Raw genomic sequence first — 26,397 nt, 5'->3', positions numbered from 1 at the left:
GAATGAATGCAACTAAGACTGTCTTGAGGGTCCCAAGGGAATCTGCATTGTCAGAGCAAGATGAAGTCAAGCAAACAACTGTGTTGTTGGTTTGGGGGAAGTGTTTAGTAGTCCAATAAAAATAATAAATTGAGGAAAATGGCTGTAGCTTTATTTTAATTTTAACTTGGGTAAATACAGCTGTTTAGAAAATGTTAATAACCGTTTTAATTGACATTTTATCATAACTGGCTAAATATTATAAAACGACATTTGTATCACCCCCTCTACTCACCCACCCACACCATTCCAGATGCTAATATGTTAACTTGGCTTCTTAGTCATGCTTTTTCTTGGCTTTCAAGCCCTAGACTACTATGAAAAGGAAAGAGAAAGGAAAGAGGAAAACAAAAGGAATAAGAGAGAGAAAAACTGTCAACAAAAACTGGTTTAGGTACACATTGTTAATTTACATGTAGTAAGTCTTTGAATTCTTATAGTGACAGTAGAGGGGATACATTTTTTTTAATCCACCTGAAAAATAAAGCTGAGGAAGTTTAAATAGCTTGCACAGTATTTGGATTATAGCAAGTCATCAAATCCACATGGACAAACCAACACTATTATCTGCCCCCACAAAGTAGAACGTGGTATGAACAGTGCACCGATTTGCTAAGTACTTCATTAGCATCAAACAGAGCAATTACCCTGGAGAAACTTTAAAACAAATATGCCCCAACCATAGCTGGATGATTTGAAAGGGAGTCATGAAACCTCCCCTCTGTGTATAATGTACTCATTTGTCCTATGAAAATGCTCTAATCTCCCCTATTAGACAGAGTCTCATAATAACAAAAGAAATAGTCAATATGAAATCTCTTCAAAAGAAATGGAGTTCTGAAACATGCTATTAAAATTAATATGTGATCGTTTTAAAATTGTTTCATTATAATTACTTGGAAAATTCCTAAGACATCAAAGCAAATATTTTCATCATAGACCAATAAATATATTAAGCTAGAAGATCTACTCAATGGGAAAACTGACTTTTCAGTTCTCTGCAGAATGGTCTTTTTTTTTTTTTTTAATATATCTTTATTGATTTCAGAGAGAGGAAAGGAGAGGGAGAGAGAGAGATAGAAACATCAATGATGAGAGAGTCATTGATCGGCTGCAGCCCGCAACCCGGGCATGTGCCCTGACCGGGAATCGAACCATAATCTCCTGGATCCTAGGTCAACGCTCAACCACTGAACCACGCCCGGCCGGGCTGCAGAATGGTCTTTTTTGAAATTTCTCTTGCTGCATCTGAATAGCTTGTACTCTTAAAAATATGGGTGATGAATGATTGGTCACTTCCATTTACTGCAGCTTATAGGAATTTAAAAAAAATGTTCTCACTTCCTCTTTTTGTTAAAGAATGCGTGAACATTTATTTTTTCATTTGGATTGTTCTGTTTTCATTTTTGTAAAAAATTTTAAAGAAAGAGAGCAAGTGCAAAAAAGATCTAATCTGCTTTCAGGGACAGATTCTCGGGTTCAGGACCATGTGGAAACTTAAAAGATCCTCAAAGTTTTCTAAAGCCAAAGAAGGGGGCATCTTACCTTCATTTTATCAACAAATCCATTTTCAATATTTCTAAATTAATTTTGTAACAGACATGCTATACTCTAATAGATTTTTAGTTTCATTTCTCATGCTGCTGTGTTAGAAATGAAGGGTTTGGAAGATACATGTTTTCCAACAAAACTCACAATACAAGGTAAATGCCTATTTCCTTTTAGTCGTGCAATAATATTTTTTGATCCCAGTCAATGTAACTGAGTGTTTCCATACCAAGTTTTCTTCATTTGTTCATTCATGCACTGGGTGCCTCCAGTTTGGAGAAACATTAATAGGACCTTGCAAATGAGCTCTCAGTGTAGTCAGAGAAATGGAACAGGAGAATAGCTGACTCTAATCCGATGGAGAGAGAGAGAGAGACTTTAAATCTACCGAAATATAAATAGTTGTGTTTAGACTTTGTCTATTTCCTACAATAAGTGGAAATAGACAAAGATGGCAGTTTAGCAAAAGACACAAAAATGAAAAGTGCAAAGCAGTAAGTAGTGAGTGGTTTAGTTTGCTGGAAAGGATAAGCTGGGCAAAGAGTTGTGTTCGGACAAAAATCAAAAAGGACTTAGAAGGGCCTGATTTTAGATGGCCGCCAGTGAATAGATCAGAAGTATATAATTTATGTATCAGGAAATGGGACACTTTTATTAAAGTTTTTTGAGCAGAAGAGACCCACAAGGAGAGAGATGCTTAAGGAAGTCCTCGAGACCCTAACTAGTAATCTTGGTTAAATCACTTTGCTATGTGGTGACTCAAGGTTTGCATCTACCTCCTAATAGAAACCATATTTGTGCTTTTTTTTCCCTATATGCCAGGGATTCAAAAGAAAAATCTGCTCATATCGTCTTCACAAAGACTAAGAAAACCCTTGACTTAAAAATTTTATAAGGTAAATTTAAAAAGAGAAAGAGGAAACCAAGATAGTTAATATATTTTGTTTTTTATTACTTGGCAGTTTTAGTACCTGCAAGCATACCTCCATTTAAAATATAAAGAAAACATTTATTAGAGGTATCATTTTTTAATCTTTTATATTTTTTATGAGAGACATATAAAAACTTAAAGGTGTCATTGGCTGGACTAACACATTTTGAAAGGAAAAAAGAATAAAATAAACACAAGTGGAAAGAAGCAGCAGTCAGGCAACCCCATTAATTGCACTTTATAGCACAAATCCTTTTTTTATTTTTCTTCACTGGGAATAGCTTGCCTGGGCCTAATGACTTATTTAAATGGAGGAGTTTTTATAGGCCTAGAATATTAGGATCCTTTATTAACTTTTACGTTCCATGGATAAACAAGAAACAGTACATCAAGTTTCCCAGGGAACACACAAAAAAATCTCCCCTTTTAATCTCAGGTTCAGTTTAAAACCTCAGTGCTTTGTGGGCATTCTCTATGCACAACAAATATATTGGTTTCTCGCCCATATCAATTGGCTTACCTTGCTAAAACGTTTTAAGGAGAACACACATATAGAACGCATCACCAGTAGTTTAGCAGCGGTAAAGGAAAAGATACACCCTCTTACCAATTCTTCAGGGTATCACTTACTTTCATTACAAAGAATGCCACCCCAGCCAGCTGGGCAGGTGCACCCACTCTTTCCCTCCTGGCATTGGCCTCCATTCATGCAGTCCTCACAGCTCAAACTGCAATCTTGTCCAAAGGTGTGATCTAAACAGACTAGAATATGATATAGTTTTAGTTAGTTCAAATTGTCTAGGTCACTGAAAATGAACATGAAACACTTAATTACACACACACACACAATGGTCCTTCAATCCTTGAGCATATTTCCTAGAGTCCAAGAAAAAGACAATAGCAAAGAGATGTCTTTTAAAGCAGAGTTTTACACTTTCCAATGATACTATTGAAACATAGTCCTGAAAGAATATTTAAGAAAGAAAAAAAATATGAAGAGAAATTGCCATTGATTCCAGAACACAAAAAACAATTAGTATTCCTAGCATTTTGGTCTTTTCTTTTAGGCATTTTTTTATGCAAAGTTTTTTCCATGGAAACCTTTTTATTGAGAATTAATATACATGCAAAGAAGTGCACAAATCTCAAGTGCACACTTTATATTTTTTCCACAATGTAAAAAGGACCATTAAATGCCATCCAAATCAAGATATACCATATTGCCAGCACCCCCAAAACTCAAAGGAGACTTGTTGATTCTTAGTCATTAGCCTCACAAATTAAGCACTATCCTGATTTCTATCACCGTAGATTATTTTCCCTCTTTTTGAACTTTAAGTAAATAGAATTGTAAAGTATGTGCTCTTGGTATCACTCTCCTTTCACTCAATACGTTTGTGAGACTTCCCATATTGTACACGCACTAGTTTTTATGGCTGTATAGTATTCTAGTGCACATGATGCGTTTTTCTGTTCTATTCGTGAGGGAAATCCTTAACCTGAAAAAGGAGGGAGAGATCTGATTTCAGTTGTTTCAAGGATTGTTTCATTTCGCCTTCTGCCTGTTTCTAGGGGGTGGACTTCCCAAGTCCCAGGTGAAAGTCTGTTATGTTGCGCAAGCCCTCTCTGCTTTGGCAGATCCTGGGCTGCAGCTTCTACCTCCCCATCGCCACGACACTGCAGGGAACCGCTCAGCTTCTCGCGCTCCTAGCAGCTGTCTTTTCGATCCCTGGCTTCTCTGCCTGCACGATCCGCACATTAGCAAATGGCTCAAGGAGAAAAGCGGCAGAGATTGTCCATTTCACCTGTCGGGGTCTCTCTTCTCTCCAGTTCTGACTATCTTGGTAGGCCTGAACTCTTTCCATTCAGACTTTGAGTCGCCAAAGTATCAGGAGTTTAATTAAGAAATATTAAAGCATTTCTACTTTTATGCAGAAGTATTTATTGAGATGATTATTATGATTCGCCAGAGCATAAAAATATTTCTGCCGTTTTACTGAATGCACCCCAAAAGCAATCATCAAGCTCTGACACTGTTAAACTACAACAAATAGAGGGGGAACAAAAAGAGCAGCTCTGCTTGACAAAGGAAAGAAAAGGAAGCACCAGATTGGCTGCAAACTGTTACTTTTAAAAGAGGGTATGCTAATTTATTTTGATCAGAAGTGATTTGATGCTTCAGTTCTGTTACACGGATATATGTGTGTAAGAAAACGTGCTCGCCTGGCTGGACACGGCTCAGCAGCTGAGCATCGACCTAGGATCCAGGTGATCAGGGTTCGATTCCTGGTCAGGGCACATGCCCGGGTTGAGGGCTTGATCTCCAGTCAGGGGCGTGCAGGAGGCAGCCAATCAATGACCCTCTCACCATTGATGTTTCTATCTCTTCCTCTCCCTCTCCCTTCCTCTCTCTGAAATCAATAAAGACATATTTTAAAAAAAACAACAACACTGCTCACTATTTTAAGATATCTTCTTGGTCCACTTGGACATATTAAAGAATTGGTTCTTGGCATTTTAAAATCTGGGAAGTATCTAAACTTTAAGGCTATTTAAAGTAAAATTTTAACTATATAAAAGTGACTTCTAATGGAGTTTTAATAGTCAGAATTAAAAGGTCCCAATCCTTCTCCCTATTATGTTAATTTAAAGGTACTTTAAAAAACATAGTTTTCAGCTCCATTTCACCATACTGAGCTTGAACAGCCCCCAACACCCTGCACCCCCACCTCTACACATACCGACATAGCAACCTTTTATTGTGCAAAGGGAAGAAAGATAAAAGATGATGGATTTTCTAGGACACCCTGAAGAAGTGACTTTGGCCCCACTTTTCTTACTAACATCAGGTTAAAACATTTTACAGCACTAAATATGATAATAAAATAGACTATAAAAGAATTGATGTGAATTCTGTAACAATAAAGAAAAGGGGTAACTACAATGAGATAAACTCTTTTACTCACCAACTTCGGGCGATGCAGCTAGTTCTCCTGGAAAATCTTTGCCCACTCTGGACTCATTGCCTTCATCTTGGTAGGCGGGAGGCAGAGAGGCAGCCACATAATGAAGCAGTTGAGGCGGGCTCTTGAACAGAAGGCCTGCGAGCCTCACAACTTCTAATTCCTCTTCTCCTTCCTCTAGCCCATCATCATCTAAAGCTAAGACCACACAGGAAAATGCCTGCATTCGACATGCTGGTTAAAAGAAGGAAACACCGAGCAAGGGTGGATGAGAGAAAGGAGAGGGTTTGAACTAGACGGCCAAGGCAGGGGGCCACTGAAAGGCAGAACTCTTTGAGGCCATTTCAAAAAGTCCCCTGTAAAGGAAGGTGAGAAGCAGCCGGCACAAAGCTGAAACTGCAGCAGAGAGAACAAAAGGGAAAGATCTGGGTCTGTGAAGAGAGAAAGGGGAGGACAGGTTGAGTTAAGGAATATGTGGTCTCCGTGGCTCCCGAAGAAGAAAATGAGGGTGGAAGTCGTTTAGGAAAGACACAGTAGAATTCTTCACAGTGACTTACAGATGCAAGTTTTCCCATCACTTCCAATTCTGTAGCCTTCCCTGCAGGTACAGTGGTGCGTTCCCACAGAGTTAATACATACTTGGTCACAGACTGTGCTGATATCCAGACACTCGTCCACATCTAGGAACATTTAAACAAAGTCTGCTTTTAGCCACTGAGAGAGAAAATAGACTTTATGAACTCATGGGCATATTTGTGTTCCTCCATCACCTTTATCAACCATGGGCAATGTAATGCCATATAGAAAACATTGCCCTGGGCGTTTCTCAAGTATATCCTTCCAATTTTTCTTTTTTCTTTCACTCCTTTCTAAGTTTACTGCGGCTCATCCACGTAGACAAGGCCTTTCATGAGACCTTGTTCATGAGGTTTTGATGAAGAATTTAAAACTTAAATTCAATGGTCTCAGGCTGTGCACCGTTTTGCAAAATGTTCATTCATTCTTGAATTATCCAGTACCCGTGACGAAGCATTTTTTCACTGCATAATTGTGTACAAGGTGTGTGGGGAATTTTAGAGATGGAAGAACCCTACGCCTTGATCTCATGAGACTGCCCACATCTGAGCCTAGACTTTGGTCAGTGTGTTCACAGTGGTAAAGCTGACTGATGAAGCTGGGTTTCTAAGCTTTGCCTCAGACTGTGACACCTTTTTCATTTGGATGTATGCACCCAAGTACGTATATTCACACCATACAATAATCTTTTGGCTCACTCTGCATAAGAGCAGATGGTTGATGAAATTCAAATTTTTTGGACGCAGTTAATTGGATGGAATATGGTAAATGGTAATAAACTCTACTGTGTTTAGAATATATAGATATCATAATTGTGTGTTCTTTGCTGTTATCTACATACACTGCAAGGCTGAGGAGCTTGGCATCTATATGAAGAAACATACATACCATCCTCCATATAATTCAGGAATTTGTTTCTTTAAGCAAATAAACACTCTTTTTTTCTGAGGCATAATAGTCTTATATACTTTGACTATTATTAAAAAGATAACCATCATCTTGTGTTTTCTTTGATTTAAAGGAAAACGTGGTTCAAAATAATGGTAATAGCGATCATAAAATGAAAAATGTAAAGATTCCATGTTTTAAAAATAAACTAAAAAATAAATGATAGCAATGACTCATAATGAGCGGTTCTTAATGGAATGGTGTAATAAAAGGAATTAACTCGACTCACTAAATTCAAATTCTCCTATGAAAACAAATACATAATCTAGAAATCATCTCAAAGGTAAGTGAATCAATTTTGACAAGTTAGAAAATTATAAAATGACATCTGAAAACTTGCATTGGCTACATTAATATCAGATATACAAAAGATTCTGATACAGATGTGGACTCTGGCAATGATCTGGCAATCTTATTGCTACTGTTCTCTAATGAAAATTACTTTCACTCACCAACTTTCTAATTCCAGTCCAGCTTGTCATGAGTGATTCCTATGGTAGTGTCCTGTGACCTGTCAGAACCTCTCACGTGCCTACATAGATTAAATTAGGCAAAGGGATTATGGGCCAATGAGTATTATAATAATAATATCTACCTTTAGTTGAGTGATTTCTCCTTGTCAATCACTGTACTAGGCACTTTACATTTATTACTTTCCTTAATTTACTCACTAATCCTATTATCTTCATATTACTGGTGAGGATCTGAGGTCCAGGGCAGTAATTGCTGCCCATATTCGTACAATAGTAAATGGTAGAACCGCATAGAAATCCAAGTCTCTTTAGGATCAAGGCCTCCCCTTTTGCACCCTAACCCCCTTCCTCACAGGTTCCTCCTTCACGGATTGCCCCATCACATAACTGATTTCATGTTAGATCTCAGGAGCTTACCATCGCATCCACACCCTTCAGAACTGATCCGAAAGCCTTCCCGGCAGCTGCATTCATAGCCTCCTGAATAGTTGATGCAGAGCTGGGCACAGCAGGCTTCTCCACTCTCACATTCATCAAGGTCTGAAGGGGGAAAAGACATTTCTGTGGTTTAAGAGACAGGAATTTGCCCGGCCTATAGAAGTGCTGTTAAGCTACCTTCTAAATTAAAATTGTTTTACTAATCATTTCCTATTTCTCATGCTTCATAGTACAGATACCAAAGCAACTATAGCACAAAAAGAATGAGGCTCACATTGGGGTTTATGTTTCCTGCAGGCTTTTCCTATGCTGGCCATTTATTTAGAAGTATGTAAATAATCTCCAAATGCATTTATGAGCACAGGAAAAGAAATCTCTGCTGTTTTTGCAGTTTAAATAGCAATTTGACTAAATAAACAGAGAACCTGAAAAACAACAACAACAACAAAAAACCACAGCTTGGAAAGTGCCAGAAATTCCACTTAGTGAACATTTGAGAGCTGCAAAGAGGAGGCAGTCTTACACTCATTCTAGACCTTCAGATGACAAAGGCTTTGTAAGCAAAAGGAATTCACAAAACTGGGAAGAGACGTGGCAGCTGCAATTCAGAGAGAGGACAATCTATCTTTTTAAATGTTATGTCTTAAATTATAGAATATTTCAGAGCATTTGCTTGAACTCTGTGATGATGCTTTGACTGGGATGCATGGGGCATGGTTTTCTATTACCATCAGCGACAACATTACTCTGGTATGTCCTATCAGATACACAGCTTTCTAAGTGATGCTCTTTAAGTCTCCTTCAGCACTATTATTCCAGAATTCTACAATCCTGAATGTTTCTTCCACTTCCACAGGCATAACTGCCCTGGGGAAAGTAAAAATGCACCAGAAGATGTCAAATTGAAACCCTTTAGCCAAAGAATAATCTATTTGGCTCGAGTTTTGAGGTGGTCACTTCTAACATGATTGGCTAAGTTAAGCAGCAAATACTCTTCACCCACTACTTGCCTTAGGCTAGACACCTGGGAATTGCGTGGTCAGGGTTTTTGGCTATAGGCCCTCTGTTCAGTTCAACCCCTGGTGTTCATTGAGCTGGTAAGTTGGGTGGTTTGTCAGTGCTGAGTTTACAAAGTCCCCTTACTCCATAACTACATGAGCAGACACAGATATAAAAGGTCAATATCTCAATTAACCTTAGAAAGGGTACCAATGTAAGGAAATGCAGACAAGAGAGAGGAAGGAAAGAAAATGCAGTCAATTATCTAAGGTGAGAGGGTCACCATACAACATCTAAATGAAGGTCATTTGGACACAAAGCATTCTGTCTCCTGCAAAATATCATAAGCAGTGCTACTCACAAAATTCTACATGATATATTTTCTTCTATATTAAACCATCCTTTCTCCTTTGGATTAAATAGCATGAATATAGAGGGCAAAATTTCTTTTGAAATTCAGTTTTATTTCATCTAAAAAATTATCCTTTATGTTGTTTTATTTTAAAAAAAGTATTTTAAAGTCTTCTCAAATACCAGTAGAGCCTCAAACACATATGTCTCAGGATTCCTTGTTCTCAGCTACTAGGAGCACAACTGTATCACAACTGGAAAATGAGTTCCTCAGTCTATCGTTTTACGATCCATTTTGGATTCTTCAGATTATCGTTCCTCTGGGGTGATTTCTAGTTTGTCTCATGTAAACCACCTTCAGTGTGAAATTCATCTGAAGTCCCATCCTTCTTACATCACAAGCTTTTCTTAAAATGCAATGTCCCTTCCACCCTTACATCATGTGTTTCCTAAATTTCTTGACTTCTTTTCAGAGCTTATTTGGTAAGAACTTTACATGATTATTTTTTCCCTTTTTATTTTCCTCCTCTCCAATAATCATGTTTTTCCTACATTGGCCAATATACCATATATTGCAACATTGCAGAGAAATTCACATGTTCATAAAAAATTAGCTCTAATCAAAAATAGAGCTTCATTTGTAGCCAGGAAAAATAATTAAACATTTCAGCTCTGACTTCAGAAAAATATGAACATTAAACCTTGAAAATAACTGATCTTCTGTATGTGTCCCCCATACATAATTGTTGAATAAACTCAAAAGGTTAGAAATAATTTTTTTTTTGTAATATCTAAGGATTGTTAAATGTAGTGAGCTTACTGCTGGTCAGGCACTTGAATTTTGTATAGCTGTCTTTCAAGTTGTGTTAACACATCTCTAGGTTTTAGCCCTAATAAACTTTTGCACTTGGTCAAGACAGACTGACAATTTACAGACTAGATGACTTATTTTCACATTTTATTTGTATGTCCTCAAATATTAAAAAAGGTGATCCTAAAATAACCTAAAAAGAAAATTCTTTAATTTCCTTCAGACATGAATGTTTTTACACATCATCCATGGCCTTTAATCTGTTCTCAGGTAAATAGGCAGAAAACATGTATACGTACACTCCAAACAAATCATTCCCTTACTATACTGAATATTCGGTCTTTAGGAATGAGTGTTATTTATTTTTTGGGAAATGAAATAAACTTAAGCCATAAACAATATAATGTTATGTTGACTGCTGAAATCTCATAAATACTCAATTTTCTACATTTTCACCCTGGCAGATGCTTTTTTTTTCTAGTTATAAATAAGAATTTTACTGAATTGTACTTTTCAAAGAATAAGGAAAGATACCAAACTGTAGGTTTGGTGAAAAGAGAATTAAAAAGCAAGGAAATGAGAGAAGAAGAAAAGAAGGAACCCCTTTATTTTTTACAGAGATACAGACATTAGCATGGTAGAAAAATATAAGCATATTTTTCATTACATAAGAAGCAAGGAAAGCAATGAGTTTCATTAAGTTAACCACTATAGACTCAGGAAAGTGCAGGAGGCAATGTTGGGTCAAGAAATACAAGTAAAGACATTATTTTGGTTAAATAATTTATGAAATCAGAATACTTCAAAATCCCTTGAAGTTCACACTGTCACATTAAAAAAAAAATCCCAAATCCTTAGACCTTTGAAATTCACCTCTTTTATGATACTCCAGTTTGTCTCTAACCATACTGAGTAGCTTAAAATGGTCAAAGATTTTTAGTACTTATAATTTTTAAGAAAGGTGATATAAAGTAACACAAAAGAAAACAAGCAAACATGGTACTTAATTCCCGAATAATGTCAAATTGCTTTATAGGGGCTAGCAGATGCTCTCAGACCCAGAGCACATAATGATATAGTTTGATGCTCTGTCCCTGTTTTTAGTAGATATTCCCTTTTCTCAGAAGCTCTAGATTCGACATTTCATTATGAAGCAAGGGTGGAGTGGAATTTATTTTTCTGGTTGTCCCTAATGATATGAGTTTCAATATGTTAGAAAAGCTATTTATTAAAAATGGGTTTGAGCTATGATTTCCAAAGAATGATCTCTTTTAAAGTCTTCTGTTGGAATTCAGGTCGGTGTCTGCCACACCAAAATGGAACATGCATCGAAATCATCACCAAGCTGAAAACGAATGTCCAGGATTTAGCTTCTGCTTGCAGTTGAGAGAAGTAGGGTATGTGGTAGCATTTGTTGAATTACAAATTACATTAAGTGGTTAGATAGGCCTTGGAATATTTTCCTGAAATAAAACTAAGTCCATTTATGTTGTTAAAGTGTTTTAAAGCTCTTTAACTTCAAAGTAAATACCCAAAATAATGATGTCTTTTTCCAAGTAATATTTCTTTTACATTTATCCAATGGCCAGAGACACTGTTCAATTTATTTCCCCATGCAGTTTGAGAGATGGGGCTCACATTACAGCAAGCAGTATTAGAGAGGAAAGGGCTAAATGAATCTAGGACAACTCTGAAGGAAGGTGGCATTTACCATACATTACCTATGCATGTTTTCTCATCTGAATCCAGCCGGTGTCCATGGTTACAGGAACAACGGGGCCCACCAAGTGCATGTTCACAGTGATGAGAACAACCACCATTGTTCTTTTCGCAGCTATTGACAATTTCCAATTCAATCCCTTTCCAAACAAGCAGAAGAGGGTTATTAGCATAACAACAGAGAAACCTGAATGTATGTCAACAATAGGTACACTTGTTGAGAAGACTACAAATTTTATTGGAATTTTATCAATACTCTACACACATAAAAGCCTGAGGCTCTTAAGGATTGCAAACGTCTATACAATACCAAAATACTAATAAACCTATAAATAATGTTAAATTAACAAAGTGATGCAGAAAGGTAAATCGTCTACTAGTGGTTATTAAATACTTATCTTAAAGGACACTTACCTCTGGGAATTCTCAGTATTTTCAGGATATAAAAAAAATATGTGTATTGAATCAGTAATCAGAAAGCGTAGAGGTTGTTTGCCAGCTGACATTTCTGTTCTCAAGCTAATGGTATGTTATTATCTGTCCTTTTTAGAGGCTAGGAGTACATGAAAATACTGTTAAAAATAGCCTTGGACAAAAGTATGAACAGAAAACCAATGAATTAGCTGATCATATTTAACTAGTATCATGTTAATGTGCTAATTAGCTTTGAGGTATATGAGAATCATTTATTATACAAACATGCTATTACTCCGAAAACCAATTTGCTGATCCGGGTCCATGTTAATTTAGGGCATTCTGGGTGACATCAGCCTCACCATTTGGATGCCATTTGTACTGAGCACACAGGCATTATAATCAATCATTCTCTAAGTGAAAAAATGAGAAATTTAAAAATGTTTTGAATCATTGTTAAAAGTATGGAATTTAGATACTCTGCTATTTTTACCATTGGCTTCTATTGTTGCTTGGACAGACCTCTTATTAATGAGACGGTCTACACTGGTTCATTTTCTTCCATTCTTAATACCTGATCCAAATCTTTTAAAAGATGAGAAAGCACAGGGCAAGGGTACTTGGGATTACGGTTGTCTTTGAAAGTCTCTATCACCATTGAAGCTGCCTAAGAATCTGCTAAAGTTCCTGTACAGTTAGAGCACAGAAATGGTCCTCCCTCACCCCCGGCCTCTGGGCTATGGCAGGCAGCAGCCCTTTGTGTCCCAGAGCACCTCTCTCAGTGCCGTCATTATCATCTATTGCAAAGCTGACAACAGATGTTCAAAATAGGTTTTGAATAATTGAATAAACAAAAGAATTATGCTAATCAATTTACTGTTGAAAATAAGGAGTCCTTTGGATTTAGAAACAGCCATTTTAGGTTGGAGAAAAATAAAAAGCTAAAGGAAAGACTGCAATAATGAATGGAACTGATATTCCTCATGATATGTTAATATATACTCTTTAGGGAGACATCTTTCAAATTTTGGCTCCTATTCTTGTTATTTTTCCGTGATCAATGCAGCGATAAGCCTTCTGGTAGTAATTTACTTTAAATATAAATAATATTATTGTAATGCCATTAAAAAGTATATGAAACCAAAACCAGGCTATACTCAGATCTGTAACTGCCCACTAGAAGTAAGCTAAGATTTTTGCATCCTTGATACAGATGATGTTTAACCATAGTACTTAAAAAAGTTATACTTTAAAAAACTTTTTAAAATGACCCTGGTAGTTTCTCATAGGTAGAAAGTAATTATTATTTACTCTCTCTCTCTCTCTCTCTCTCTCTCTCTCTATATATATATATATATATATATGCATTAAATATGTAAATTTAAGTTCAATTATATATTACTTGGAAATTGGGGAGGAAGTCTTATTTAACCATGTTGAATCTTGTTTTTTCCAATTTCTAATCATAATATAGTGATAGTTTATTCACAGCACACTGTGGGGATTTGAGAGCCCCTGAGAAGAGATTATACAAATATAAAATATTGTTATCCTTGGAAAGTGTTAAAAAATATTTTTGCTAAAATATACTTGCTATATAAAGGACACATAATTCATTGTTAAACATTACCATGCTCTAAAAACATTTACTCCAACTACAGATTTTGAAATAATTCAAAATACCAGTTTTCATCAAGAAAGTTTTATATGTCAGTTAGTAAATATTGAGGTCTGGTGAGAGCTGCACTAAGAATTTAGCTAGCCAAATATTCACATAAGAAAAATAAAAAAGTAAAAACACACTTCTACCAATGTATTCAGCTCTAGGGAAAATTGCTTCCCCAAGTAAATTCTATAGAAAGCCTGTACCTCATAACTCGTTAATACTGGCCTCCTCTTTCATGATAACTGAGAATGTACCAATCAGATTACAAGAGATTTTATTTCAAATATTTGTAAAATGCTCCTACACCTCTGGACACATTAAAAAGCCAAAATATGAATAAGAAGGAAAAACCCATCCACATTTCTCTCTGCCTCAGGGCATTGAGAGAAAGGCTCACTTCAGAAGAAGTTGTATCCTAATTAGTAGCTAATTTCTCTCTCCCATTTATTTAGTTTGTTCTTTAAAAGACAAATAGCACCATAGCAAAACTGCACTGTCTTTAAGCAGAAGAAATATATCAACAGACCTTAAGACTTCACTGACGACCCAGGCATTAAAGAAACATAGAATTTTATGCAGCGGGGGAGAATGAAGAATTTAGTGAGCCTAAGAATGTCTGTTCATGAGAGCTTAGGTAAAAACACGAAATTATTTATTCCATTTATCATTATCTTTATTCTTTTCCAATTAAAACGTATAGAGAGATATATAATACATAAAAATATATGAAGAAGTTGAAAGGAAAGTATATTTGAAGACTAAAGACCCTAGCTAAAGTCCCAGTTCTGTCACTTACTAATTTTGTATCATTGGGGCTTCGGCTTCAATGTTAAATAGACAGTTTACTAAGATGTGGAGAAATGGGAAGAGCATCTTTGGAACTGAGGCTGGAAATCAGAGGTTTGTTTGGGGCCTGTCAAGTTTGCATTGCTTATTACTTAAGCAAATAGAGATGCTGAGTACACAGTTCGCTATATTCACATGTGGTTAAAGGAAACATTGAGACAAGGGCCAAAGATGGAGAGAAAAACCTGAAAAATGTGAAAACATGGAAGAAAAGAAAGTATTTCAAGAAGAACGGGGGTTAGTCAACTGTGTTGAAAGCTGTTGAGAGATGAAACAGAATAAAACCGTAGAAGTTAACAGGCCGTCTGGTAACATGGAGCTGAGGGGTGACCATGCTGAGGTAGAGGTAGTCTGATAATCTGATTAATCTGGGCTGATGAGAGAATACAACACGGGGAGGAGACACTGAGAGAGTTACAAAAAATTTGCTACGGAGGTGATCAGATGAACACTCTGGTGGCACGTAGGCTTATCAGAGGTACTTCTAAAACAGGAGATATTGGACCATGCCAATACATTACTGAGGATGACCTACTAGACAATAGCAACAGCAAAGATCTTCAGGTGATGAGAGGGAATGAAATCCAGAGTACAGTGGAGAAGACAGCCTTTGGTGGCAGCAGGGCCACTTCCTTCATATCCACAGGGGTGAAGCCTTTTCCCTATGATCCTATGAACTATTTCAGATCAGATGCTGGCTTGAATCGTAGTTTGCATCCATTTTGCTGATAACATCAGAGACAAGGTAAGAATAAAGCAGAAGGGGAGGGGATATAAAGATTTAAAAGAGAAAGAAAATATTCAACATTCATTTTGATGCGGAGGAGAGCGGACACACTCTCACAGTATAGCTTTGCCCAGCCATGTTGCTTACCCATTTGAGGCGTATGGATTTCAAGTAAAACCAGTTAATGTGGTTGCGTCTTAAACCTAGCAAAACTCACCTGAGGTAGAGATGTGAAGTGGAGAAGGAAGGGGAGAAGTCACTGAGAAAAGGTAGAGTCTGAAGGTGAGGAAGAAAAATGAACTGTTGATATACCAGGATCACCTAAGAGGCAGAGATAAAGAAATCATCCAAAGAAATAATAATTAATAAAAGGATTCTGTCATTTGAAAAAGGAAGGGAGAAGCGGACGGGGGGTGAGGATGGGAAATATTGAGGCAGAGAACATGGACCATGAAGGAATCTGTATCAGACGGTTTTAAGCTTAGTTAAGTAGAAAGTGTGTTCATCAGCTGATTAATCAGCAGATGAGTGGGGAAGACATGAAAGAAGGAAATAACTATAAGAGCTATTAAGCAGCTAATAATTCAGCATGTTAACATTTTAACATATTCATAATAAGGGATATATTTCACTGTATAACGAGCCTAGGTGGGGGAGAAGCTAAGATTAGGTGACATGGATCACAGCCGCAGAGGGATGAGTCAGGGAAAGGGAATGCAGAGTTGGGGAGCTGCTTAAAGGGGCATGATGGAAAGGGAAAAAAAAGTGGGGGGAAGAAAGGGCTGACGCGAAAGGTACTCTTCAGAGCAGCCAGCGTGTCGGCTAGTTTGCTCCACGCTGGAGCTGCTCCTGCACTGCTGGCTCCTTCCCTCCCGCCAGTGCCTCTTCCTTGAGCTTTATGTGGGAGTTACTAGTGCTCCATAAAACCTGAGGGCCGAGCTGAGGAAGGAAGGCAGGCTCTTCCCAAGGGGGCCACGGGTTCTAGGAAGCCCCCAGTCAGAGGAGTGAGACTTAGTCCTTGCCGCCTACACTGGGGGTCACTATACCGACCACTGTCTCTGGACTCCGGGCCCATTTCTCTCCATTACAATGAAGGGCTGAACTTCTAAGCTCTCATCCCGACTCCATCCCGGCGGAAAACATTCTCGGGAGCTTTGCTTCGGCGAGACAGCCAGCGTCCTGTTCTTTTATTACTCTTGTTCAATACTTGTCAGGTGCCACGCATTTCCAGGGCGCTTGCTGCCACTTACTGTAACACTGCTTCCCATCAGCTCCCAGCTCAGAGCCCGGGCGGCAGGCGCACGCGAAGGAGCCCGCCGAGTTCACGCAGCGATGGCCGCAGCGAGCCAGGCCCTCCGCACACTCGTCGATGTCTGCAGGGAGGGGCACAGTGGCTGTCTCTGAGGTTCAATTAAGATTGATGTGTAAACTATAAAAATAAACGAAAGCATTTCTTCCCCTTCAACCTCCAACATCCTGCGTAACAGTAAAATACCACACAGGCTCCATATTTGCAAATAAACCAACTGCTAATGACATTCATTCTAGTTTTGGTCTTATGCTCTCGAACACTTATTTCTTTTGCAACCTACTAGTATCTATTAATTGGGAGAAGGAAAAATAGCACAAGTTAAAAAAAATAGACATTATCTGTCCCCTAAATATGGGTAGAAGTCATTGTAACTTGTCTTTAGGAATATATATCATATTTGCAACCAAAAAAGGCATTTCCCTGATTTAAGGTAGTCAGTACTTGTGGCCATAGTTAAGGCAGACGTGGGACCTTCGTATGTAGCAACCCACTGTATATGTTGCACCCTTGTCACTGGCCCATGCTATTTAAACAGTGGTGCTCTATTCAGTGTCAAATCTATTCAGTGTCACTTCATTTTGTGACCCAGGTAGTCCCTGCTCCTTCCCTTTAAATGGAGAGGTCTCACCATTGCTCTTCCTGACTGAACACCCCCCTTGAACTGTCCTGCATGTCATCTTCACCCTTAAGAGAAATATTCATTCTTATAACGTATTTGTAAAACCCTAAGTAGTCAGTAATTTGGGGGACAGGCTTTCTAGGAAGAATAGTATTAAATAAAACTTTGAAAAGAGATTATACACAAGTAGATACAGGTATATGAGCATATCTATATATGTACACATTTGTCAATTTCCCACAAATATTGAACAAGAGCCTATTCTGTGCCAGGTGCTGCTCCAGGCAGGTGCTCCAGGCAGGACCAGAGCAGAAACGTTTTCTGTTGGAAGAGTGTGTTCACACAGTCCACAGAAAATTTTATCTTAGTTTTGGCTTAAAGGAAAAAACTAACAACACCAATTTTTATGTCTAATATTTTTTTCATTTTCTCAAAGTGTTTATCAGTCCCATAAGTCAGGAAACATTTTGGTATTTTCATAATTAATCCAAATGCACCATTTCTCATGTCATGAAAATGTCATGATAAAATGATGGATTCTGCGATTTCTCAGAAGTTATTAAAACAAACACTTTCCCACAGGAATAACTTCATTTATCAGTTCTGGTCATCAAATAATTTATCATTTTCATCTTTGAATTGAAATATGGCTGTTTTGTTATTTTTAGGAAACAGAAATATGCAACCTTGTATTTATTGAGTTTCTCTCTCTCTCTCTCTCATTTCAATTACCCTACTTCTGAGAACACTCATTTGGACATACTAGCTTTGCAAAGGTTCTCTGTACCTTCTGTAACCTATAATAATAAAAAAATCCCTGTGTGGTTACGGAGGTTCGTTCTGGAATTCACTTCAGAATGAGAAACAGAAAACAAAAAGCATTAATTCTGAAACTACACCAGATCTCTTTTTCATAATTAAAATTTTCTCTGAGTTTCTATCGTGTCATAAAATAACTTTCAGAATGATCAAATAAGAGTATAAATTTTCGTTTTTAAGCATAAATGAAAATGCCTTTCTCTTGGCTGTTCTGAATATTCAAATTACATTACCACAAAATTTCAAACAATTACATAATTAAGCTATCAAATTCAAGTTCCTACCTCTGCAGGCCTTTTTGTCTTCAGACAGCTGGTAGCCTGGGTGACAGGCACACCTGGCCACTCCGTTCTCACTCTGACAGATGTGGGCACATCCATTCCCACCTGTGCAGGGGTCCATCTCTAAAAGCAATTAAGCAGTGATAGTTTGCCATTAATTAGCTTTAGAAAGATATACTGAGTGGAAGGGTGGAGAAAGGTAAAGAGGGAACTGGGGCGACTGGGTTTCTCACATAAAGATGGTGAAGACTCTTGAAAATTCTTTCCCACTTTCAGATGCAACTAATTTATCAAAACGTTTCCCACTGTGTGATCTGAACTCCAAAGTCTGAACACATCTAAACATGGATCAAGGCCATAGAAGAATTAGCTTAATTTCACTCTTCCAGAAAGAATACCTGCTGCCCTTTGCTTCCACCCCACCTTCTCTCCTCATCTCTTCTACAACTTTGAGCCGCAGAATCACCCTTACACAAGCCTTTTTACCTCCTCTAGGTCTCCTCTGCCTCACTGTGTGAGGGCAAGGTCAACTGGCGAGACAGGGGAGATTCTCAGCTATAGCTGCCGTGAAAATGAAATAAAGAAGTTCAGATCCCACTGGAATTAGCCAGCTGGCCTCCTTCTTTCCCTCACTTGCTCCCATCCTAGTATTAGTTAGAGTCTCTGAAAGTCCAAAGTAATGTGAAGCCACACATCCTATCAGGAGTATCTCCAGACAGAACCCACAAAGTTTATGAGTTAAGTGATTCTGGTCTAACTCTCTGAATCCAGCCTTGTCTACGTGACAGGCTGCTGCAGTGGGACTGCAGAATTTCTACTCCTGCTCTCCCCCACACTTAAAGAATGCACAATACAGACAGCAAAACAAAATGTAAAGCTACCCTGTCCCCACACCCTCCTATTTTTAACGCAACCACTACCATACATAAATGCTTTCATTAGTTTCTTGTAAAACCTTTCAGACTATGAAAATATAATACAAATATCTATCAATCAATCTAGCTAGCTAGCTAGCTAGCTAAACATTATTTGATTATAATCAGTTACACAAATTTCAAACTTAAGCCCAGAATTTTTCCAGTAACCAGAATTTTGGTGGTTAAGGACAGGATTAAAGATGTCATGGGAAGAAATCACTTTCTCAGAAACATATGTTGGTAACTTCCATGCACATCCCCATAGGCCCCAGAGCACTCCTTAAAGGTACTTACTAGTCAGAGTCCCCGATTTCATTTCTCTTTAGATTCTAATTTCCTGACTTTCACACATGTTTCAAAACCAATGATATCCTTGTTTAACAAAGCACTCATGTGGCTAAAGAATGCTCATCTTCATATATGAGGGTACAGTGACATTTTTACCATGAAACCTGTTCTGGCCCAAAAAATATGTTCCTAAGAATATGTTCCTAAGAAAATATGTTCCATTATGGCTTGAATATATGGTAATAAAAATATTCACTCTACAATTCTGATAGCTTCTTTAATTCTTGATATTTGAAATATACCGGGCTCTCCATCTGTGCAATAATCATATAATATAGAGTGTGTCTGGGACCTTGGCGCTTCTCTTCTCTAGATCAGTTCCTATTCTTCTTTCAAAACTTAGGTGTTATTGCCTTTTTAAAGCCCCCTCAGCCCCTTTAGGCTGGCTCATGTGCTGTTCATTTGTGTTCCCCGAATATACTACACACATCATTACCACTGTGCTGCTACACTTGTCTCCCTCTCCAGACCCTGAGCTTCTTGAGGGCAGGGACCTGTGATTTTTGTATCAAAGAACTTCTCATTTCCAACCCCAGTGCTTGGCATGAATTAGGAATTTAAAAATGGCCCTTGCACGAAGGAAATGAATGACAACGCAATAAGTGACAGGATGGTGAGGAAAGTAAGTAAATTTTTTCTATCTGGTGAAATACCAAATGGCTCTTTCAAGCCTGAAATAAATAAATCCTCAAAGCAAAAATGAGATAAAACAATCATTTGGTACATGTTCTTTAAAAAGAGACAGAAAATCCCCCAAACCTTTAGATTTTCCTTTTTAAGTTTTGCTCATTACTAATATTATTCATTTCATACATTCACTATATCTGTTCAGGTCCCTCAGCGAGTCAAGTTTTATTTCTAGCACAGCATTATGGATCCCTTTCATCTAGTCCTAGATCAAATGCAAGAAATCTATTTAGTTCGTGGAGAGAAGTGTGGCTGCCTTTGGAGCTTCTACATGCTTAATGAACTGCGTGTTCCCTTTAAAGACTAATCCAAACCAACTAGCGTTAGGGTCGTTCTGAGGCTCACAAGGGCGGTTCAGACATGAAATGCTCGCTAAGAATCTAACTGAGATTCATAATCGACAGCGTCTCAGTTTATGGGACAGGAAGATTGTATTCATCAAAGTACAATGTAAGACTTTGTATTGACTGCACGGAGAAACCAGCCACATCTTCCTATACGGCTATAGTTTAGTCTAGCTGTCAATTTGGCAGTTCCTGGGTTGCAAATTGTGGACACTATTGCTTAACATTCATGTCTGGTTCACATCCCAGCGGTGGCAGTTCACCATCTACAATCATGTTTCCTAACTGCAGCCCAGCGCAGCTGGAGAGCCAATTTCTAACACAATTGCAGTTAGCTCTGACAAGAGGACTGGTAGTCAAATGCCACATTCCCAGAGGGACTTGGAAACTGCTTTGTGAAGCATTCATAGGTGCGATGAGAAAATCAATAGACAGGAACTAAACTTTCTTTTCAAAGTTAAATATATAATTAAAAAATTCTATTCCTCAGAATGGCTTTAATAATTATTGTCTAGACTATTCATGTTGACATTCAGCATGCTAAACTTTCAAAATGGCACAGAGAAAAGATCAAAGAGACATCAACGTGTAGCCTGACTCTGGCGATGCCACTAGCTCTGTGACCTTGGTACAATCACTTGACTTCTTAGAGCCTCAAGTCCCTTATCTGTGAAACAAGCATAATACTAACTATGGGATTGTAATGAATATTAAGTGAAACAATGTGTCTAAAGAAACTAATACAATACCAGAATATTATAGGTACTCAATAAATGTTAGGCATTATTAGTATAAATATAGTAAAGAGAGAAATTGATACAAACAAAAAATAATAAGCTAGCATCAGAAAGAGAGGTTTTAGAATTTAAGGTATTTGAAGTAAAGCAATTGTGAGTGGTATGAAAATCCAGAGTTGCATTCATTTGTTGATTTGTTGATGGGAGCCATTCTGACAGGCTCGCTTGTAGCTAAACCTGACTGGAGTTGGGGAAATAAAAAATTCTTATGTAGGGAGTTAAAAGGCTCAAGACAAATAGTAAAGCCAGCAAAGACTGACTAAATTCTTATCATGGGTTAGGTACTGGGAGAAAAGAGTAAATAAAGTATTCCCATGGCCCTCAAGGAGTTTACACTATGTATGAACAAGTACATACACATGGGAAAAGAGGTAGAAGAAGAAGGCCAAGTGCTAGAAGAAGAAGCCGGAACCAGGAAAGAGTAAGTCCTCAAAATCTGAAGGAAGAAACTTTCAAGATGAAAGTCAAGAGTAAACTGAGTCAATTGCTGAGGGGTGAAGGGTCAACACAAAGGCTAGCATTTTACTAGAGCTCCCCTGTGCTAAGCATAGCTTTAGGCACTTCTCACATAGTTGTCCAATACATCATTCAAGTAAGACGAGGACATGTATTTCATGGATGGTAGCAGGGAGCAAGGAGATGAATTTGGAAGAGATAATAGCTCTGAGCTACATTTGGAAATCTTTAACAAATAATGATGATTATTATAATTATTAAAGTTATGAATAATATTTATATAGTGCTTAATATGTTCTAGGCACTGTTGGAAGGGCTTCACATATGTTCATTAATTTAATCTTCACAACTCGATGAGGTAGGTACAATTTTTATCTCCACTTTATAGATAAAGAAACTGAGGCAGAAAATGCATTCAAGTTCCCAGAGCTAAAAAGTGACAGAATTGGGGTTTGTGGAAAAAGAGGGCTTTAAACGCAGGTGGCTGAATTCAGAACCCTGTCCTAACTCTTTCACTATATTGGAGGAGGAGACCCTGAGTGCTCTCTCTCATGATAGCTTTAGAGATGGGCTGCTAACAAAGATATCTTATAAAGGGTGATGTACTCAGCTGATGAGGGCTTCAGAAAATAAGTGGTAAAGAGAGAGGATTAAAGTTGGGCGACAATGACAAATCAAAGGGACAGAAAAGCTAAAGGGGAAATGGGACTTTTCTTCCTGGGGGAAAATGGTATGGAGAAAGATTTGGAGCATGTACAGAAATTGATTCCCAAGTAAGTAAGCAACGAGATCCTGTGAGGTGAGGTTTTTGGAAGGTTGACCTGGATCAGGCGTTTGTGGTTTGAGCATAGGATTGGTGTTGTCTATAAGTCTGAATTCCAGTCCCGACTCTGTCAAGAAACAGCTTTGTGACCCTGCAGCTGAAATGCACTCATTCTGCTTTAGTTTTCTAGCCAATTATTGTGAGTCTGGCAACTTTCTAAGCTCTTTACATGCATTATCCTATTTAATTTTCATTGACAACCTTATAATATATGTATGGCTATCATGCCTAAATCAGGGATGAGGGAATACCAATGATTTAAGAAACCACTCATCATCCCAGTGAGTGAGGGAGCTGGGACTCCAGCCCAGATCTATCTGACCCCACAGTTCTGTAAACCATTAGGCTGTACTGCTTCTCTAACAACCCAACAGGACCAATGGGAAGAAACGGGTTTTAGGATGTTGAACCAAATCCACAATTATGGTGCAAAAACATAGGAAGGCAGAAGACTGAGAACAATGGCAGCCATGGTAATTGAGGATCAGTTACTTGAAACCAAGTATGTGTGTAGCTCCAACCCCAAGGACCCATTTGCCATGCTGGCTGGGAAAAACTTGTTCCCAGTGTTGTGAGCAATTTTTTTAGCAGTAGTCCTTATTAAGTGGGTGGTGGTGGTAAGGGCTGTAATTTGGGGAGAATCCTATGACATCAGATGACTTCAAAAGTGAGAAAAAAATAATAAAAATGAATCTTCATTGTTTAGCCCTTCCTAAATGTGGAAATTATTTTATAAGAACTTTCCTTTTAATGATGCAGGAGGGATGCTAGAATACTGGTTTACAACTTGGGATACTAGATTTTCCAAGAAAAGTAAAATTTATACATATATACTTACATATATACATTTGCTAGATCTTCTATTTTAATTTTTGGTTTGGAAAATGTTAAAGTACAAAAAGTTCAAATTATTTCCAAAGTGCTACTGCAGCTTAATATCTGCCATCAATTATTTCCATGTATATAGGCATTTTAAGACACACTGATATTGAAAACAGGACAGTTGAAAATTCTGCTAAAGCAATGGTACCTATAATGCCAGGATGTATTTGCAAAAGGTATAGGTCAGTGAAGACCATTTACCTTAATCCTCCAATATGTCATTTACTCAGATTCAGATGATCTCTGTAATTATCAAAAGATTCAGACGAACATTTCCTTAGGTCAAATATCAAAAATAGGAAACACAGGACATTTTTCAGATCTGGACTAATAGTCCTCAAGGCCTTACTGAGAAAGCCCATTATATATGCAGGGTACCTGCCTCTTAAAGATTTTGTCAAATTTGAATTCATATGAACGACCTTTTAGACTGCTAAATTATTTCATAGCTTTAAGGTCAGGACAGGATTGTTAGCTTGTTTCCCACAAGATACACAGTGGTGATGTGATTTTCTAGAAATCAAGAAAGGATTTGAATTTAGTGTTCTATTGCTTCCTGCTTTCAGTCTGTGTCTGTTAGGCTGGATTGCCTGAAGATGTAAATTTGCATAAAAATTAGATGTTATAACTTGTGCCAATAACACTTAGATCCTAACAATTTTAAACACTAGAACTTATCTTAAAGAAGTGATCATGCATGGGAGGCTAAGATGTATTTATAACGATATTTTTTTATAATTTTCTTTAAAATAAATTAAAATGTGCAGATCCAAGTATCCACCATCAGGAAACTGGAATAGTGCAATTATAAAAGCAATGGTATGTTCTACATTATAGAGTCAGCATGAAAAATCTTGGGTTTAAGAGTTTTAGTACCTGAGTTCAGATCCTGGTTCTGCCATTTCCATGCTATGAAATCTTGGGCCAATTAGCCAACCTCTACTGTGTTTCATCTTCTCTTCTATAAGATTGGGATGGTAACAGTGCCTACTTTATACAATTGCTGTAAATTTAAATGAGATAATGCATATAAATTTACTTTTCAGCGGTGACTGACACAAAGGTAATTCTAAGTAAACATAAGCTATTATTATAATGCAGTCATTAAAAATATAGCAAAAAATTAAATTAGGATACTAAATCATTATAAAATATTTTAATAAACAAATTATAAAGTAGAAGATACAGTATAACTCTATTTCATAGAGGAATGTTTATTTATGCAAACAGAATACTTGGTATACACCAATATATTAAAAATGTCACTTCTATATGGTGATATGAGTGGTTTTTATTATTTTTCTTTGTGTTATTTTATTATCCATTTGTGTCAAATTTCCTTCAGTGAACATGCATTGCTTTTATAACAGAAAGTGTGAAGTCATAAAAATGAAATAAATCCCATGCATGCATTGATCCATGACAAAGTTAAAAGGACCTCAGTAGAAGTTGCTTCTATCAGTATGTCAATAGTTCCTGAGGCAAGAGATGCTATGACACCAAAAAGACCATGGAGAGGAGAGGTGTGGAAAGGGATTTGATGTATTCAATATAAAGTAAACGAATTTGAAGTTGATGACAGTAGAACCAAAAAATCAATGTCTGCTGAAAACAGGAGAGGTCCAATTTCAAAATTAAGATCACTACCACTGAAGTAGGGAATAAATATTTTTAATGATCTGGAAATAGAGTGACTTTCTTTGAGTTAAATACTTAAACCTGATTAAATTCTTAAACCTCTTTATGCTTTCTTTGGAGTTATTTTTATTTCTAATTCAGTTTTAGATGTCATTTCAGCGCCTGAGCAGGTCCACTCCCACAGTGAAAGGCAGGGGACACAATACTCGAAAGATGTCTGAGCTAAGGCCTGTTGCTAACATCTCATTTTGTATTTATACAACCATCTGCGTGGTGGTTATGATCAATGTCTGTCTCTTCCTCTTGGCTGTTTGGTCTTACTTGCTTTGTACTTCTAGTCCCTAACTGAGTCCCTGGCCCAAAGCAGGCACTCACTAAAAAGTCATTGAATAAATGAACAAATGGATGAGTTTAAACAAGTTATCTAGTCTCTTAAGACTAAATTTTTTACCCATTTGTAAATTTAGAATTACTAGGTTTCAAATCTTTTAAGGCCACTATAACCCCTTTTAAATAAAATCTTTCGTAAAAGCCTAATATACTAAGTGGCTAAAAGTAGAGTTTCTCTGATTAAATAGTGAATAAAAAACCTGGAGCAATTCCGCACATATTCTCTCCTCCTCCCACACATGCACTGACACACAAGTGCACACATGCTCAAGTGCACACACACAGTGTCTTCCAGTGACCTTCTTCAAAATCTTCAACCTCTTAAATTCCAGCAAGTTCCTATGAGCATTTAATTTGAATACTACTATACTAGACAATCTCTAAGATTCTATCTCTGATTCTAGGTCTCAATAAAAGCTGCTCAGCTATTCTTTCTACTCTCCAACAACTCAACCAATGATCAAATTACATTAAATTTTTTGAAAAATTTAGCCCATTGGCCTATTTCTCTTATACCTTGGTTGTTATTACAGAATTACAAGCATAATATTTATTTATGTTCTTTCAGGCACCTCATAGAGATATTCCTGAGCTCTCCCTTCTGCCCTGCTTGCCTCTTCCCTTTTAACCTGCAA

At 37.4% G+C, this 26,397-nt stretch overlaps 1 protein-coding gene across 1 annotated transcript in view; it reads right to left on the bottom strand.

Moving 5' to 3' along the window:
• Positions 1-26,397, bottom strand: part of LOC308557943 (uncharacterized protein) — a gene marked incomplete at its 5' end in the record, with an annotated part of 483,857 nt that overhangs the window by 87,770 nt on the left and 369,690 nt on the right. The window contains 7 exons of the mRNA XM_081138834.1: positions 3,149-3,280; positions 5,485-5,679; positions 6,039-6,161; positions 7,896-8,018; positions 11,799-11,936; positions 16,700-16,822; positions 18,484-18,603. Coding sequence (XP_080994960.1) covers positions 3,149-3,280; positions 5,485-5,679; positions 6,039-6,161; positions 7,896-8,018; positions 11,799-11,936; positions 16,700-16,822; positions 18,484-18,603 — 954 coding nt within the window. The remainder of the gene's footprint in view (positions 1-3,148; positions 3,281-5,484; positions 5,680-6,038; positions 6,162-7,895; positions 8,019-11,798; positions 11,937-16,699; positions 16,823-18,483; positions 18,604-26,397) is intronic.

This window comes from Miniopterus schreibersii (assembly GCF_964146895.1).
Source record: "Miniopterus schreibersii genome assembly, chromosome: 5".
Lineage (NCBI taxonomy): Eukaryota > Metazoa > Chordata > Mammalia > Chiroptera > Miniopteridae > Miniopterus > Miniopterus schreibersii.
This window is presented reverse-complemented; position numbering and strand designations above follow the sequence as displayed.